The sequence below is a fragment of the Phallusia mammillata genome, chromosome 2, assembly GCF_965637545.1.
Source record: "Phallusia mammillata chromosome 2, kaPhaMamm4.hap1.1, whole genome shotgun sequence".
In the NCBI taxonomy this organism is placed as follows: Eukaryota; Metazoa; Chordata; class Ascidiacea; order Phlebobranchia; family Ascidiidae; genus Phallusia; species Phallusia mammillata.
In genome coordinates, this window is record NC_137253.1 from 889,715 (window position 1) to 905,478 (window position 15,764).

Here is a 15,764-nt window from a genome sequence, read left to right on the forward strand (position 1 = left end):
GTGTTACTTTGTTTTTTTAATGTGATACAGTATTTTCGGGTCAACCCCAGTAAGGGCTTTCCAGGTTTTTGACATATGCGTACTTATGTTATTGGAATATTAAGTAATTGTGTACATATAGTGTTGAAATGTAGAATTGCGCTGCGTAATCCCTGGAACACTCCACGATGTAAAAATCCCACGCAGCCACATCAGATACGTAAATAATACAGACATCGTTAAACTGTGGCATTGACTTTTCCCCTTTTGGTTAAGAGGATGATATAATCCGCCTAACTTGGGCAAACGGAGCCCATCAGGTACGAGAAATATTCCTTCAGGTTTTAATTTCGCTTGCAGGGAAAACACATTGTTTTTGCGACAACGCCTGAATACGTTAAGCTCTTTGTGAGGCAAGCAGCTCGACGGCGGACTCATTGCGCCCTAGATGCCTTTATATTCTTTGTTTTGACTTTGTCTCTATTTTACCGTGAAACGTTTGTTTCAAACATTGCACCGTTGTGCGTCTGGGCAGGAACCGGATAAAGCTTTATGTGAGGCGAGATGTTGTAGAAAGATCGTGTTTTAAAAGTGAGATGTGTTGTCAGTCAAATCGTCCATTTTTGCAAATCACTTGTAGTTGAGAGGGGAAGTAGATTGGAAAACAATTTTGGTTGTTGATTGAAAATCGTTACATCAAAAAAACTTGTGGATTTTCTAGTTAACATTGAATGAGCAGTTTTGTGGAAAGAATTAGAAAGAGTGTATTGTATTGCACATTTGGTGTATTGAGGTTAAAGAAGTAGTGACTGGCAAGCATAAGAAGTGTTTGTTGTAGACAGACGCTTTGCCGCTCGAAAACGTTTGAAAGACTGACTTATAGTTCGCTGCAACGTATTTTGCAGGTCTCTTGTGCTGTGACTTGACTACGAGTTATGTTTTCCGCAGATTTAAAATGTAACTTTAAAACAGTTTATTTGCAACGCAGATATGTTACAAAGGATCTCAGTCGATAAATCGCAAAAAATCAAAACTAAGCTGACGTGGGTGGTCGTGTGACGTCATCAACGGTTAAGTACGCGTCACGCATCAGTGCCACTGCAACCCCAAGCCTGATTGTTGCTAAGCGACGTGACGAGCTTTCAATGAAAGCTTAAATGCCTCTAAACTAATTTAACCCTTGAACTTGTGATTCAGTTTGGCGAATAGTTGACTGATAGACTTTGGTATTGAGCTTGTGTTACGTTTGTATTTTGGCACCGTCTAACTTTATAAATGCATACAAATAAAAACAGAGCTTCATTTTGTTTTGACTTTGCCTTTCACTTGGGCATGAACGCTTTTCTGCGGTGACTTCAACCCGCCGTCTGAACACGAACGCGACGAAGCTTTTGTCCAGGTGTTGTGATAAGATCGAGTTTCAAACGTATCAGTTGCGTTGTCAGACCAACCTTAGTTAACAAGTCACCTCTGGTTGCGCTGTAATTTAGAAACAGCAGAGTTGTAAAACAAAATAAAACCTCTTTTGCGCATTCTTGATAATTTTTTACAAAAAAAGGTTACAAATAACTTGGTCAAAGAAATTAGGTAAATAGCAACAAAAAATAAGAAAAAAATGTTTTTAGTTGTTTAAAAAGCAACAGTGCAGAAAAGTAGGAAAAAATATTTAGGTATTTGCGAATCGATTTTGCCATGGCTAGCAAAAAGACTGATCCAAGTGAAACAACAGGTAATATTTATGCAAAATATTATTTTGATGACAAGTCTGATGAATATAAAAATCAATTATTTTCTTCCTTCTTTGACAATTATATACTATCACCAAATTACACAAACACATTTTGTACGTCTTAAAAAAGAAATAGCCTGGTTTAACTTTTTTTGCTTAGATCCAATCAAACAAGGTGATGAGAAACGCCCCACTGCACCACAAGAGGAAATCGCTCATTCCAGCAGCACATCACCACCGCAACCTACAGGTAAACCAATCGCAGAGTTACACGTTGCATGAAACGACCAAGGTTTGTGCGCTGGAAACATGCCAAACCCCGAAGTTTCGTTACTGATTTCCAAACAACCGATTTTCGCAAGTTTTGCTGCTGGCAAGGCATTCAGTTTTTGTTATGCACGAATGTGAAAATCCTAAATTCAAAATATATTTGCAAAACACTCTTTATTCTGTGCGTTGCGTAATGGCACCGACTAAAAAGCCCCTAATAACATAAAAGTCCCAATCAACAGTAATTTTGGTTTGAATTTAACAAAATAACTTGGATTTAAATACATAGTCTTTCTTTGGAAATAAATGACTGCACCACGTTAAAACAATCACTAGTTAATACATATGTGTTAACATTGTATGCGATTTTGCAACAAAACAAACAGGAAGTCACATTAGCATTTATAAATTCATATTTATTGTTAGTGTTTTAATTTTTATCGGCAATGAAATGCAAAGCCACTTGTTTTGATATTACTGTCATGTGATTTTAAAAAATCTGATGGAAATTGTTTTTTGAATTGTGTTGTATTATTCTCTATCCACTAAAACATGTCCAATTAATGTATAATATGGCTACACTCTCTATCTCAACTTTTCACAGTTCCCAATGTTGGTACACTAGCAACAATTTATTTGTGATTATACCTGGCTTGCCTCTGTACCTATGTTTGTTATGCAGGTCCGTCTGTCAAGATCCAAGCAGCTGGAAACCATTATTATAACAGCATTTTCTATCAGCACGCCGGTGATGTCAGTAAGTATGTTTTGGGGAATTCCTAATTAATGTAAGTGTTCCCATTTCCTGACTTGATTTACGTCACACCATCACTTAATAACGACAGCAACATTTTTGCCAAAACTACAGTTGGCGACCGCTGCCATCCGAGCTTAAGTGCAGCGCTTTGTAAGTCGTCATTTTGTTTCTAGAGGGTGTCATGGCAACCGTATGGTTCAGTTGATGCGAACCACGTGCCACCATTTATGCATGTCCGACTCGTGGCAAGATTTTTGCGCCTCTGAACAGCTACCCGCCATGTCATCTGGGATTGCACATGCATTAAATTGGATCAGTTATATTAAATTGGATCAGTTATTGTTTAAGCGCTTTGGGAGATTACCGGGAGCAGTGGACGATTTGTAAAATATTACTGTTATTCACTTGCTTCTTTACGTTTGAGAGGTTACTGCAGGTCAACTTACACGTCTTGCGTAGTGCGATTATAAATTGTCTGTTATGAATTTGAAGCTGGCTGAAAAAATAAAAACGAGCGAATAAAGGATTTCCTCCTCCTTATTAAAAAGGGGAAATTCTCAACACTATTAGGGCAGAGCAGCCGGGTATGAAATACATTTACTCGTTGGAAATTATAATTATTCTTATTATGTGAGCAGTTACATTGTTGGTCTGTAGCAAACCTTTATTGAAACAGTCCGTTTGGAAATGTCATTTTCATTCATTTTTATTCAGATACAATCAGACAAGGTGATGAGAAACGCCACACTGCACCACGAGGGGAAATCGCTCATTTCAGCAGCACATCACCACCTGCAGGTAAACCAATATACTTTGTGTTAATTGTTCCGTTTTTTTTTGTGTGTTTTGTGGGAATACTTTGTGTATTAAGGCCGATCAGTATTATGACAAAAACCTATGATAAAAAAATTACGCATTGCCGAGCGGCAAAAAGTAGATGAGAGGTTCGCCTAAAACCGTCCGCTGCCAGTTTTGTGGAAAGTCAATATTTGTCTTCGGGCAAATGACAACTCAAACAATGTTACTCGACAACGGTAACATATTGTTACCGAAATGTTCTGACAGCCTCGGAATTGTGTATCGCAATTTCGGGTGGGGATGTTACCTTTGTTAAAAAACAAAATTCACTTTTAGGGTGAAAGCAGCACCCAACACAAAAGTAAAAAAATAATTAAGGTACCACAACACAAAATAATTAAGGTGCCCCAACGAAAGAGAATCAAACAAACATGTCAAAATAACCGAAAATACACTTGTGAGATAATTTTATTCCCACCAACATGAACTCGTCATCCCCCGCATGTCTACGCCAACGTTAATAGACGTGTAAAAAAGAGCACAAAAATATACATGAAAAAAGAATGAAAAAAATCCAAAAAAATTGCACCCCCTATCGGCAATTGTCAAGTTTTGGTCTGATGTGTTCTTTTCAAAGAAGAGCTACTAACACCATACCTCACGGCGGCCCCACATTTAGGTGGCGCAAAGAGGGTGAACATCTATTTAAAATCAAAAAGTCAAACTGGAACTGAACCCGAAGCGCATACCGGTTTGAGCAATTTATTTCATAAACCCGAAACAAACCGAAACCGTAAAAAACGTTTTCCGCAAAGTGACGCAAAAAAATGTTAACCGCATATTGTGTAAAAAAGCTGACGGTTAACGCTATAGCTATACTATAGTATGGTTGGGCTTAGGTTTCAAAATTATTATGACAAAATATTTTTTTGCGCCACCAATCGTGGGTCTGACGTGAGGTATGGTGTTAGTGGCTCTACCCAAATTTTATCAATGAAACACAAGTTGCCGCACCAGAATTCATGCATTCCAGTTCGTGATGTCAGATGTATTTGTGCTTTTAGTCAGTGTCCATCTTGTCATTTTTATTCTGACCTGTTATGTCTCTGAACTCCCTCTAGAACAGGGGTTCTTAACCTGGGGTGGACGCAACGCCAAGGAGTGCGAGAACTGTTTCTAGGGGTTGCTTGTATAAACAAAATTCACAATGGTTTTGTTATTTAGGCAAATACAAAATGGGGTGCGAAAATTGGTTGGTGATTTGAAAGGGGTGCAGCAAGGAAAAGGGTTAAGAACCACTGCTCTAGAAAGTGCATTGCTGTTTTTTATTCACCATTTAAAGTGCAAAGCTAAATAAACACAGTTTTTGCAAAATTTATGTGGTAACGAATTTTTTTATTATTATAAACAACCTGTTATTATTTTCCAGCAAAGGCCTTAGGACAGTGGTTCTTAACCAGTGGGAAATTTCCCACCAGTGGGAAATTTAATGGTTTTCAGAGGGAAATTATGTAATCATGTAACCAAACTCGGGCCCGAGGGTCGAACCCAGCTATAAAATAATGGTTGAAAGTAACTTTCCTAACATTTTTCCGCAACAATATGTAAGATTAATTTCAGCAAGGATTACAAGACACATACAAATCACAGACAAGACTAAAAAGTATCAATGACTTTGCTATTGTGCGTGAATAAAAGCCTTTCCTTTGTTGATTGTGATGCAATAAATGACTATTGCAAGCAGAGGAGACTCTTCAATATTTCAAAAACTTTAATCTCTCACAAAGCACTATTTAAACCAAATAAGATTGCAGTATACCTTTGGGGTTCCAGACCAAATCGCTTCACAAAATTATTTCATTTAAAGAATTTTTTTTGTGAACTTAGGGCACAAAACATCATTATAAAAATAACAGAGTGGGAAATTTGAAGTTGGTGGTTGACTTTAGTGGGAAACCACACCAAAAAGGTTAAGAACCACTGCCTTAGGAAATGTTTGTAAAGGGATTAATTGCGTTCAAAAAAAAAAATCACGATGAAAGTGTTGGCTGTCTTCCGATAAATAGCAGTGGACAAAACTGTAGCGATATTTTGGTATCATCGCTTGGTTAAAAGCAGTGATGCACCGAACCCGTCTAAAAAAGTTCGGGCCGAAACCGAATATCCGGCCACGAGGCCCGAATAATTTCGGCCGAATCAGGCCGAACCTAAAATCCCCGTTTCTATGGATATTTTCAACTGAACCTTGTCTCGTTGATGCGAGTGAATTGAATTATGACAAATCAAAAACACTTTCACAATGCGGAAGCTTTACTAAACTTCTCATACTTTGCAGACAACGTGGCTCGTATTTTATAGACACAATAAAATACAAAAAATTTAAAAAATTAGTTAATTTATGACGTTTTGTATTGGCGAAAATGATAGTTTAGGCATTAATTCCATGCAATCAAAAAGTTCGGTTTCGGCCGAATATTTAAAAAATTTCGGGCCGAAACCGAAACATCGAAAAACAGCGTATTCGGCCGAAATGTTTCGGCCAACCGAAACTTCGGTGCATCACTAGTTAAAAGCACTAAAGTAAAAGGCATTTTCAGTTTACTACATGTAATGATGTTTAAAATTGCAAACTGCGTTGACTGCTACTCCGGTTGCGTTGACTGTTACGCGCTGAAACATACCATGGCTGTATTATCATTTATCCTAATGCTTATAGTTTGTATTCCGCGTTATACATTAACAAAAAATAACATACAGAAAGCTAAAAACTTACATTTTCTTTACCAAAGCGAAGAACATAGAGTGGCGCCAAGTTGTGACAGTTGTATTGTGACGTCATAAAACGGATTTTTATCATTCGCGGTTGTTGTGCGACAACTTGTGTTTTCTATGGATTTTAGTTCTACCTGTGTGTGTGCTGTGAGTTCCTGTGTTAGTAGCTCTACCTGTTAGTGGAAAACAACACTTTTTACTTATTTACAGATAAAAGTGACCACTTTAACCAATGCGTCCAAAAATATGTTGATTTATTGAAAACAAAACAGTATGACGAAGCAAACACGACAAAACAACGACTTTTAAAGTCATTCGAAAGTCAATTTGGGGTCACTGCAGACGACTTGGAAAAGGAAGCCACAGAACGTCGAAATGACAGCAAGTATTTGGAAGCCATTTTGTTCTTCAGCATTGCCGCAGATTTCTATGTAAAGAAAAATTCCGACTCCGCTGTAGCGAGAAATGTAGTGTTGTGTGCGGAGGGAATTAAAAAAACAATCGAACTTTTGATGAAAAATTCTTCTGATTTATTTTCGAAGTTGAAAAACAGAGAAATCGTGCGCAATCACGTGATCCCACTAATGCGTGACATGATTCAGCAAATCCGCGACCTTCAAACAAACGAAGAAATTCGGTGTTATATGGAGGTTGGGTGTTTGCATTCTATTGCACTGAGTCAACTTTTCATCGGGGATTTGGCATCCGAGGAAACAACAATAAAACTTGGACTTGAAATTATGGAAACAAAGTTCGGGAATGAAAGTTCAAAGTATCACATCTATGGTGACTTGTTGAACAATCTTGGTGTTGTTTGTGAGACAACTTCGCGATTCAAAGAAGCAATCAAATGTTACACAAAAGCAATTGAAGCTTACAAAAAAGCGGAGGATTTAACTGAGGAAGAACGAGGGAAACAGATTGCAAACAGTGAGAGGGGTTTGCAAGGAAGCAAAGCAAAGTTGAACAAGTGATTAAGTTTGCTGCAAAACAAAAAGTTTTGTCAGTGACAAAATTATTGTGAAACAAATTTACATTTTCATTGTAAATAAACTTATGTTTGGTTTTCTTGACTTTGTGCACAATCTCTGTATTTTAGTGATGATTATTTGTACAAATGTAAAAATAAAACTCACTGCTTAAAATGTTGATGAAATTTCAAAATTTCTCGTTTCACAAACTTTTCAGGATATTTGTCACAAAACATCAGTTTCCACATAAAATCTAAAAAACAAAGAATTAGTTGAAAATGCGGAGTTTATTTGCAGCAAGAAAGTTTAGGTTTAACAAATTTAAACTTGAAACATAAATAAGGTGTTAGTCACAGAAAACTAAGTTTATTGAGAAACAAATGTTTTGAAACTGGTTTGGACATATTTTATATGTTTTGGATTTTAAATTAGTGTAATTGATTGCAAATAAGATAAATATCAAGAAACAACAAACCTCGCAAAGTTGCACCGGCCAAACACAACCATCTGTATATTTTCAAACCAACAAGTTTCCCCAAGTAAACTGCAACTCTTGATAATTGTCAGATGCTCGGATATAATCACATTTATCACCAATTTCTCCATGAACCCTGCAAAAGCAAATTTGAAATTAAAATCTTTGTTCTACTTCAGGGGTGTCCAGCACGTGGCACGCGTGCCAAAAGTGGCACGCAGAGCATTTGAAAATGGCACACAAGCTTTTGCACATTTAGATGGTAAACATTAGAATTTGTCACGCATTAAAATTTGTTTCTATTGATTATTCTTGGCCTTTATTCTAACTTCAGTAAAGGTTATCGGTAGTAAAGTTACACGATCCGCTAATTAAATTGTTCGTTTTTTGACAAAACTTAAGGCCCGTCACAAACTATTTGTATCTTTTGTCGCATAAACTGAACAAAACATTTCTGGAGTATCATAAACAAGTTTACTCGCATTTCACGACATATTTTTTTACTAAATTATTTATTAGGGTTCTACATATTGGCCAAATATTCGGATTGAGCCCGTGCCGTTAAGACGTTTAAGACATGGTTTGGAAAAAGTACCAAAGGCTGGCACGCGAGTATATTTTGAAACCAAAATTGGCACGGCGGTGTGTTCGAGTTGGACACCCCTGTTCTACTTCCTTTATAATCTTAAAAGCAAAATGAGCATTTTTTATGTAAAAGAACAAATGTTAAACTTTTAAGTTGATAAGTTAATGTTGATTCTTGTCACAAACGTTAGCAAGGTAATAATTTAAAAACCTAGCTACAAAAGTGTCTTGCGAGTGTTTATAAAATATTAAAAAGCAGTGAAAGTTTTGAAAGGTAAACATGTATAATGTTACAATGTTAATAATATTACTGAATGGCAAAGTAATCAGCCAATACTTCCACACAAATTATTTGGTAGTTTCAACTAGAGATGTACCGAATATTCGGTTTGCCGAATTTATTCGGCCGAATCGGCCGTTTTTTCAAAGATTCGGTTTCGGCCGAATATTTTGTTGCGATTCGGCCGAAACCGAATCTTTTACGAACACACATTTATAGCGTTAAACATGACTTTTCTGCTATGTACCAACGAAAATCGCGTTAATTGTCATATGTTTTACCACATTATCGTTTTTACCACTCCAGACGAAAAATCCGTAATTCATTGGCAGGTTGGCAATCATGCTTGAAGCAATGTTAAAACCCACAGAACTAAAATAAGTACGAAACACAACCATTCTGCACTAATTGCGTGGTACATAAACTTATGTTTTCATGTCAAACGCGTTGAATGCGACTTCGCGTGACGTCATAAAAGATTCGGTTGATTCGGCCGAATTTATTCGGCAAAACTGCCGAATATTCGGTTTCGGCCGAATCAAAATTTCGCCGATTCGGTACATCACTAGTTTCAACAATTACTGTCGTCACACTTTAAATATTCATCAAAAAAGTGTTACCTCATGTTTTGTCATTCAATTCAAAATCAGGAAAGGAAATTAAATAATGATTTTATTATAGCACAAGAATTAGCGACGGCCCGAACTTACTTTTCAGTTTCAATTCTACTTTCTTCATTTTAGCGGATTTTCGCCAGGTTGTCTTGTTTTAAAGCACATTTTGCCAACATCGCAAAGAGCTAGACGACTTTATTTAAATTGTTAGATATATTTCTTACTGTTTGTTGTTTAAAGTTTCAGCCCAATCAGTCGAGTGATTTTTTTTTCAGTTCTTTGGGAAAAGGTTCCTGTTTTAGACTTTAGCGCATTTCCATGGACAACCAAACAATTTCTTGCCGTTTAAAATTGACTATTTCGTTCGTTACAATGCGACCCAGAGTTGCAAGTCGGGCCGGGCTTTTCGGGCCGGGTTCGGGCTTAGGTATTTGTCAAAAAACGGGCTCAAAACGGGCCTGACTTTACGTTCCGTTTCCGCCATTTTTTAGTAACAATTCTCTGACTTTGACCTAATGCCCACCCTACTCTAAAACGCATTGTTTACCCCATTGTCAACGATGTTCATTGTGTTTGTTGTCTTCTCACTTTTTTTCTTTCTCATACTTTGCTGCAAGGTTTGCTAGATGGGCCTGTCAATCAAAATTTCGGGCCCAAACGGGCTTCTCAAAAACGTTTCGGGTTCGGGCCGGGCTTCGAGCTTATACTTTCGGGTTCGGGCTGAGTTCGGGCTCAGATTTCAGGCCCGCTTGCAACTCTGATGCGACCATTAAATCTTAAGTTGGTTTTGCTATACTCTGCTGCGATATGCAGTAATTTAGTGGTTGCATGTTTTCCAACAACAGCCAGTTTATGTGTTTACCGGTATAAGGTTGTATGTTTTGACACAGGAAACAATCTCGTCGAATGATGAAGTTTTTTAAAAGCCGTGTAGGAAATGTTTATTGCGCGTTCTTGCGACTTGCACTTCCTGATTCTACTTGCAGCAATAGGCCAGGCTTGGGTTAGTTTGTTTGTTCAGAAACCAACGGTAATGCAATTCAAACGTGGCCAGACGTAGCGATGATTCTACGCTCAGCCGGATCAAATAGTAGAATAAATTGTCACTTCAAAACCGCAGAATATATACACACATCAAAACAACATAATTAGAGATACGTAAACGGATGCCCGCAACATTCTCATCCTGTCCCACGCAATATCAAACAATTACATGACTTGCAATACAACAATGACATGACTTGCAATACAGCAATTATATGGGATTTACCTCTGCGGTCTCACGCAATCAAACACATGAGGTATATAAATCACGTAATGGGAAAACTTACAAGTCACGTCCGCTCTTACTCATGAATTCAGTGCGAATATTAGGTCATTTGCGTTACACCCGAATACCTAAAAACAATAGACAATAAACCCGAATCGAACTGGAAGAGCTACTAACACAGGAACTCGCGTGGTAAATTTCTTAGCCAGCAATTATTGCCATTGCTCCGTTGCGCCACATGTCGAAAATTAACAGGCCTGCTTGTGATGTGAGTTCCTGTGTTAGTAGCTCTTCCAATCGTACCTGAACACATATCACAAACAGTTTGACTCCCTGGTGTAAAGATAGGGACGCACTTAAAATTAGTTCACTAATTTAGTTTAAATACATGTATCGTAAATGGTAGGCCTTATGTGGTAATTATTACATAAGATGCAGTAAACCTAAAATTGTAAATATATGGGAAAGCAGCACCTAGTTTTGCATAAAAACGTCAAATTGTTCTTTTTAACTGTAGTAATAATAGCGTTGTGACGCAACAAAATCTTTTTTCGACAACAATAACATTAAGTTTTTGCAATTCAATTTTAGAAAACAATAAAATACCAGAAAATCTGACGGTTAATTAAAGTTCTTTGGTTTGAGATGAGATCTTGCAAAAACTAACTTCAGTCCTTAACCCTACCCCTGTTTGACACCTAATCTAATAATTTAGCACTTTACGCCACCTATCGGCATTTACCAAATTTTTTTTTTTAATTTTTTAGTTCGAAACTTCATTATTTTTGTTAAAACAGCGCTTTGATTTGTTTTTAGATAAAAGTGACGACATCAATCAGTTCGTACAAAAATATGTTGATTCATTGAAAACAAAACAGTATGACGAAGCAAAAACGACAAAACAACAACTTTCAAGGTCATTTGAAAGTCGTCAACTGGGGGTCACTGCAGAAGACTTGGAAGCCGAAGCCACAGAACGTCGAAACGACGGAAAGTATTTGGAAGCCATTTTGTTTTTAAGCATTTCCGCAGATTTCTATGTAAAGAAAAATCCCGACTCCGCTGTAGCGAGAAGTGTAGTGTTGTGTGCGGAGGGAACTAAAAAAACAATCGAACTTTTGATGAAAAATTCTTCTGATTTATTTTCGAAGTTGAAAAACAGAGAAATCGTGCGCAATCACGTGATTCCACTGATGCGTGACATGATTCTGCAAATTCGCGACCTTCAAATAATAGAAAAAATTCGATGTGCAATGGAGGTTTGGTGTTTGCATTCTATTGCACTGAGTCAACTTTACATCGAGGATAAGGCATCGAGAGAAACAACAATAAAACTTGGACTTGAACTTATGGAAACAAAGTTCGGGAATGAAAGTTCAAAGTATCCAGTCTACGGTTACTTGTTGAACAATCTTGGTGTTGTTTGCGAGGAAACTTCGCGATTCAAAGAAGCAATCGAATGTTACACAAAAGCAATCGAAGCTTACAAAAAAGCGGAGGATTTCACTGAGGAAGAACGGGGAGAATGGATTGCAAGAAGTGAGAGGGGTTTGCAAGGAAGCAAAGCAAAGTTGAACAAGTGATTAAGTTTGCTGCAAAACAAAAAGTTTTGTCAGTGACAAAATTATTGTGAAACAAAGTCACATTTTCATTGTAAATAAATTTTGTTTGTATTTTCTTGACTTTGTGCACAATCTCTGTATTTTAGTGACGAATATTTGTACAAATAAATGTAAAAATAAACTTACAGCTTAAAATGTTGATGAAATTTCAAAATTCCTCGTTTTCACAAACTTTTCAGGATATTTGTCACAAAACATCAGTTTCCACATAAAATCTAAAAAACAAAGAATTAGTTGAAATGCGGAGTTTATTTGTAGCAAGAAAGTTTAGGTTTAACAAATTTGAAAAACTTGAAACATAAATCTCAATCCTAAATAAGGATTTAGTCACAGAAAACTAAGTTTATTGAGGAACAAATGTTTTCAAACTGGTTTATACATATTTTTTATGTTTTTAAATTGTATAATCACATAAGCGAAATATCGAGAAAAAACAAACCTTGCAAAGCTGCACCGACCAAACACAACCATCTGTACATTTTCAAACCAACAAGTTTCCACAAGTAAACTGCAATTCTCGATAATTGTCAGAAGCTCGGATATAATCACATTTATTACCAATTTCTCCATGAACTCTGCAAAAGTAAATTTGTAATTAAAATCTTGCGAATGCAGGTGATAAAGCAAAAGAACAAATGTTCATTGTGATAAGTTTATGTTGATTCCGAACTGTTAATAATATCCCTGGAACATAAAATAACCAGCTAATATTTCCACACAAATTACTAACAAAAATACTGTTGTCACACTTAAAAATGTTCCTCAGAAAACATTACCTTATGTTTTGTCATTCAAGTTAAAAACAGGAAAGTAAATAAAATAGTGTTTTTTAAATCACAAGAATAAACACAGCAAACCTGGTTTTATCAAACTGCTTCTGGAAACTTTTCTCACTTGTTTCACTAAAAACTTTTCCACTTTAAATGAAGCCTCATCTAATTCTGTTTGTTTTTATTGCTGAGGACACAGAGCTTCCAACCACTGTTATGCACAAAAATAAATTTGATGATAAACCAAAAGGAAAATGGGTGCGTTTAAAATATACAGGATAACTTGGTGCACCATATATCGCTTGAGGTATATCTTTGTTGATTTAAATGCCTGTTACTAAAGCACTGTTTATGTAAAAATGCACCAAGCCATGCAAATACGCACTGAGTGACATAAAAATATTTTGAAGTGATTTTAAGATACACCAAGTGATAACCAAGCACCAAGAGGTGGCAATAATGCACCAAGTGATCCAAGCAAACCTGTATATTTTAGACATGCCTTGGGAAAAATCATAGACATGCAATTTCTAACCATTAGGTATTTAAGATGAGCAAATTCCCCCCTGTGTAATGATTATCCTGGTTTAAATGAGCAAATTGTGTTTTTTAACAATTTCTGATATAATGTAAGCAAACCTAATTATGGAAGTTTTTGTCACAAACACAGATTCACTTGCTTGTTTGCATCGCTATTGTTCACAAACCTATGTGTTAATATATACAGCACAATAATACATGGATATCCATTACAACTTACTTATGTTTCTCACAACAAAGTGTTGTAAAATTGTTATACATCACAAAATCTCTGTATTGATCGCAGTAGATAGTTTTGCAACTTCCTCCTTCTGGTGGTTGTAATCACAAATTGTGACTTTTTCAGTTTGGTTTAACTTCAATGTATTTGTTTCCTAATTTACAAAAATAACTGATTTTAAAATAAATCAAGTAGGGAATGTTTGGTGTCAGACTAGGCTCTTTATACACCCGGGAAATAGACACATTAATTTTACTCATGTTTGCAACGCATGTTGCATGCATTTTGTTTATGACATCACAACAACACACAAATAATTGTGACATCACCATCGAATCAACCAATCACCTTCAAACGAGAATTTAAACTTTAAATATGAAGTTTTACCTGCAAACACCAACAATTCCACGACATTTTGTCATTGTTCGGTTTAAATTGTCTGTATTTGAGTCAGACGCTCCTGCAAAGAAACAATTTTTCACGACCAGTGCTTCACCCGCAACTGCAAGTTCACCCGATCCGTCTGGAAGTCCCCGATTAAGATCGGCTGTGTTACGCAGAATAATGCGTTTCTTATCGGGCGGGATTAGAATCTTTAGAACCTGTGTTATAACACAGCCCGATTGCGGACGGTTTTATCGGTAATGGCAGTGGAGCATTAAATTTGTTTTTTATTGGCAAATATTATTTTTGCTGTGATAATAATCGCAGGTAAATTGGGTTTTATATCAAAATGGCAGTTAATTGTAAAACAGCAAGACAAAAACAAATGCATTCTAAGCTGTGAAATGAATATGTTAAACACTAAAATGAGCCAAGAATCAATATTGAAGTACCTGATTGGCATCAAGGTTCTGGCAATGAAGCAATGCAAAGGGACCTTTCAGTGAGAAGAGTTTCCAGTTCTTACCTTTATATGAAGCAAAGTGAGGACCAGCACACTGTCATATGAGGGACTTGTAGATTGGATTTGAATTGAAATGATTCACAGTAAGTGGCTGCCTTGTTACTGCCTTTCTAAACTCAACTCTTTCTGTATTTCTGGCTGATGTTATTTTGAATTTTTAGCACAGTTAAAACCCCCAATATTGAATATTAACTCTGTTTTATGACACTTAGACTGCTTATTGGTAGCTAAACTCAAGCCTCTTTTGTTTAACCCATAATTGTCAAGTCAAATGAGCATACGCTTTATCTTTATTTTTTTATTGCAGTTTACCATCCGGAAAAAATGCTTAAGCTTGAAAAAATCAACAGAAGCATTCCATATCAAAAAAATTGAAGAAAGTCTTTCATTGCGGAAGAATTTTGTCAACAAAAACAGCTCTCTCTTAAAGTGTCAGCAAAATCATTGATGTATACAACCTGTTACTTGCCTCACAGGAGAAAATTGTATGTCGAGATATGCACCACATACTTTAGTTTTACATGAATCAAATCGGAATATGTATTATTTCTTTTCCACTGTTCTCCCTGCCTGCAAGTTTATTTATTAGTTCTTATACCCAAATTAAGAATTTGTATTCAAACATTTGTAGGCGTTGATATTATTTTACCTCCATGGTGATTATGGTCTCATGTAAATTCTGAGAATGTTTTGCACTCTGATGTAGAATCAGTCAGTAAAAGTGATTCATCAGACATAAATTGAGAACCTCTAGTTTTGACCAGTAGTCTGCATGATAGCATGTTGTAACAATTGTGTGGTTCAACCTCATTTTCACATGATATCCGGTTTAATTTTCTTGATAATTCAGCAAATCATTACATTTTCAGCTGTACAATATTGTTTCACCTTTTTGTTTTATTTTAGTCTGTTTACTTAAATATCCTTGTTTAGTATGTACTATGCACTTGTAAATGCACTTTTTTTAACTGACCAATCAACCAATTGCTGTGAATGTAATTATTTATTCTCTTCCCATTTATTTCTGCTTTCATATAACAATGGGACTCAACTTGAAAATGTTGAAGTGTGGAAATTGGGTTCATAAGGTGCTTTTTCCATCAATAAAGTGTTGTCCTCACTGTGCATTTGGTGTTTCATCGTTTTCATTAGTTCAGGCTTTAACGTGTTTGAGACCACTAACGGCTTGAGGTATATGGAAACGG

The 15,764-nt window shown here is 36.3% G+C and overlaps 2 protein-coding genes and 2 long non-coding RNA genes across 4 annotated transcripts; 3 read left to right on the plus strand and 1 right to left on the minus strand.

Annotated features, from left to right (window-relative positions):
- Positions 1 to 1,482: 1,482 nt before the first annotated feature.
- On the plus strand, positions 1,483 to 7,450 carry LOC145215496 (uncharacterized). Its single transcript, XM_080084200.1, has 4 exons — positions 1,483 to 1,958; positions 2,661 to 2,735; positions 3,450 to 3,533; positions 6,516 to 7,450. The coding sequence occupies exons 1-4, from the start codon at positions 1,718 to 1,720 to the stop codon at positions 7,277 to 7,279; spliced, it is 1,164 nt and encodes a 387-aa protein (XP_079940326.1). The 5' UTR covers positions 1,483 to 1,717; the 3' UTR covers positions 7,280 to 7,450.
- Positions 6,543 to 9,320, minus strand: LOC145215501 (uncharacterized). Its single transcript, XR_013857313.1, has 3 exons — positions 7,752 to 9,320; positions 7,442 to 7,529; positions 6,543 to 7,288 (listed from the first exon to the last, which is right to left on the minus strand). It is a non-coding gene; the product is annotated as an uncharacterized LOC145215501 (long non-coding RNA).
- A 140-nt stretch (positions 9,321 to 9,460) lies between these two features.
- On the plus strand, positions 9,461 to 12,257 carry LOC145215498 (uncharacterized). Its single transcript, XM_080084201.1, has 2 exons — positions 9,461 to 10,233; positions 11,317 to 12,257. The coding sequence occupies exons 1-2, from the start codon at positions 10,137 to 10,139 to the stop codon at positions 12,081 to 12,083; spliced, it is 864 nt and encodes a 287-aa protein (XP_079940327.1). The 5' UTR covers positions 9,461 to 10,136; the 3' UTR covers positions 12,084 to 12,257.
- Positions 12,258 to 14,041: 1,784 nt separating this feature from the next.
- Positions 14,042 to 15,684, plus strand: LOC145215503 (uncharacterized). The gene is made up of 2 exons (XR_013857315.1): positions 14,042 to 14,642; positions 14,867 to 15,684. It is a non-coding gene; the product is annotated as an uncharacterized LOC145215503 (long non-coding RNA).
- The last annotated feature ends 80 nt before the right edge of the window (positions 15,685 to 15,764 follow it).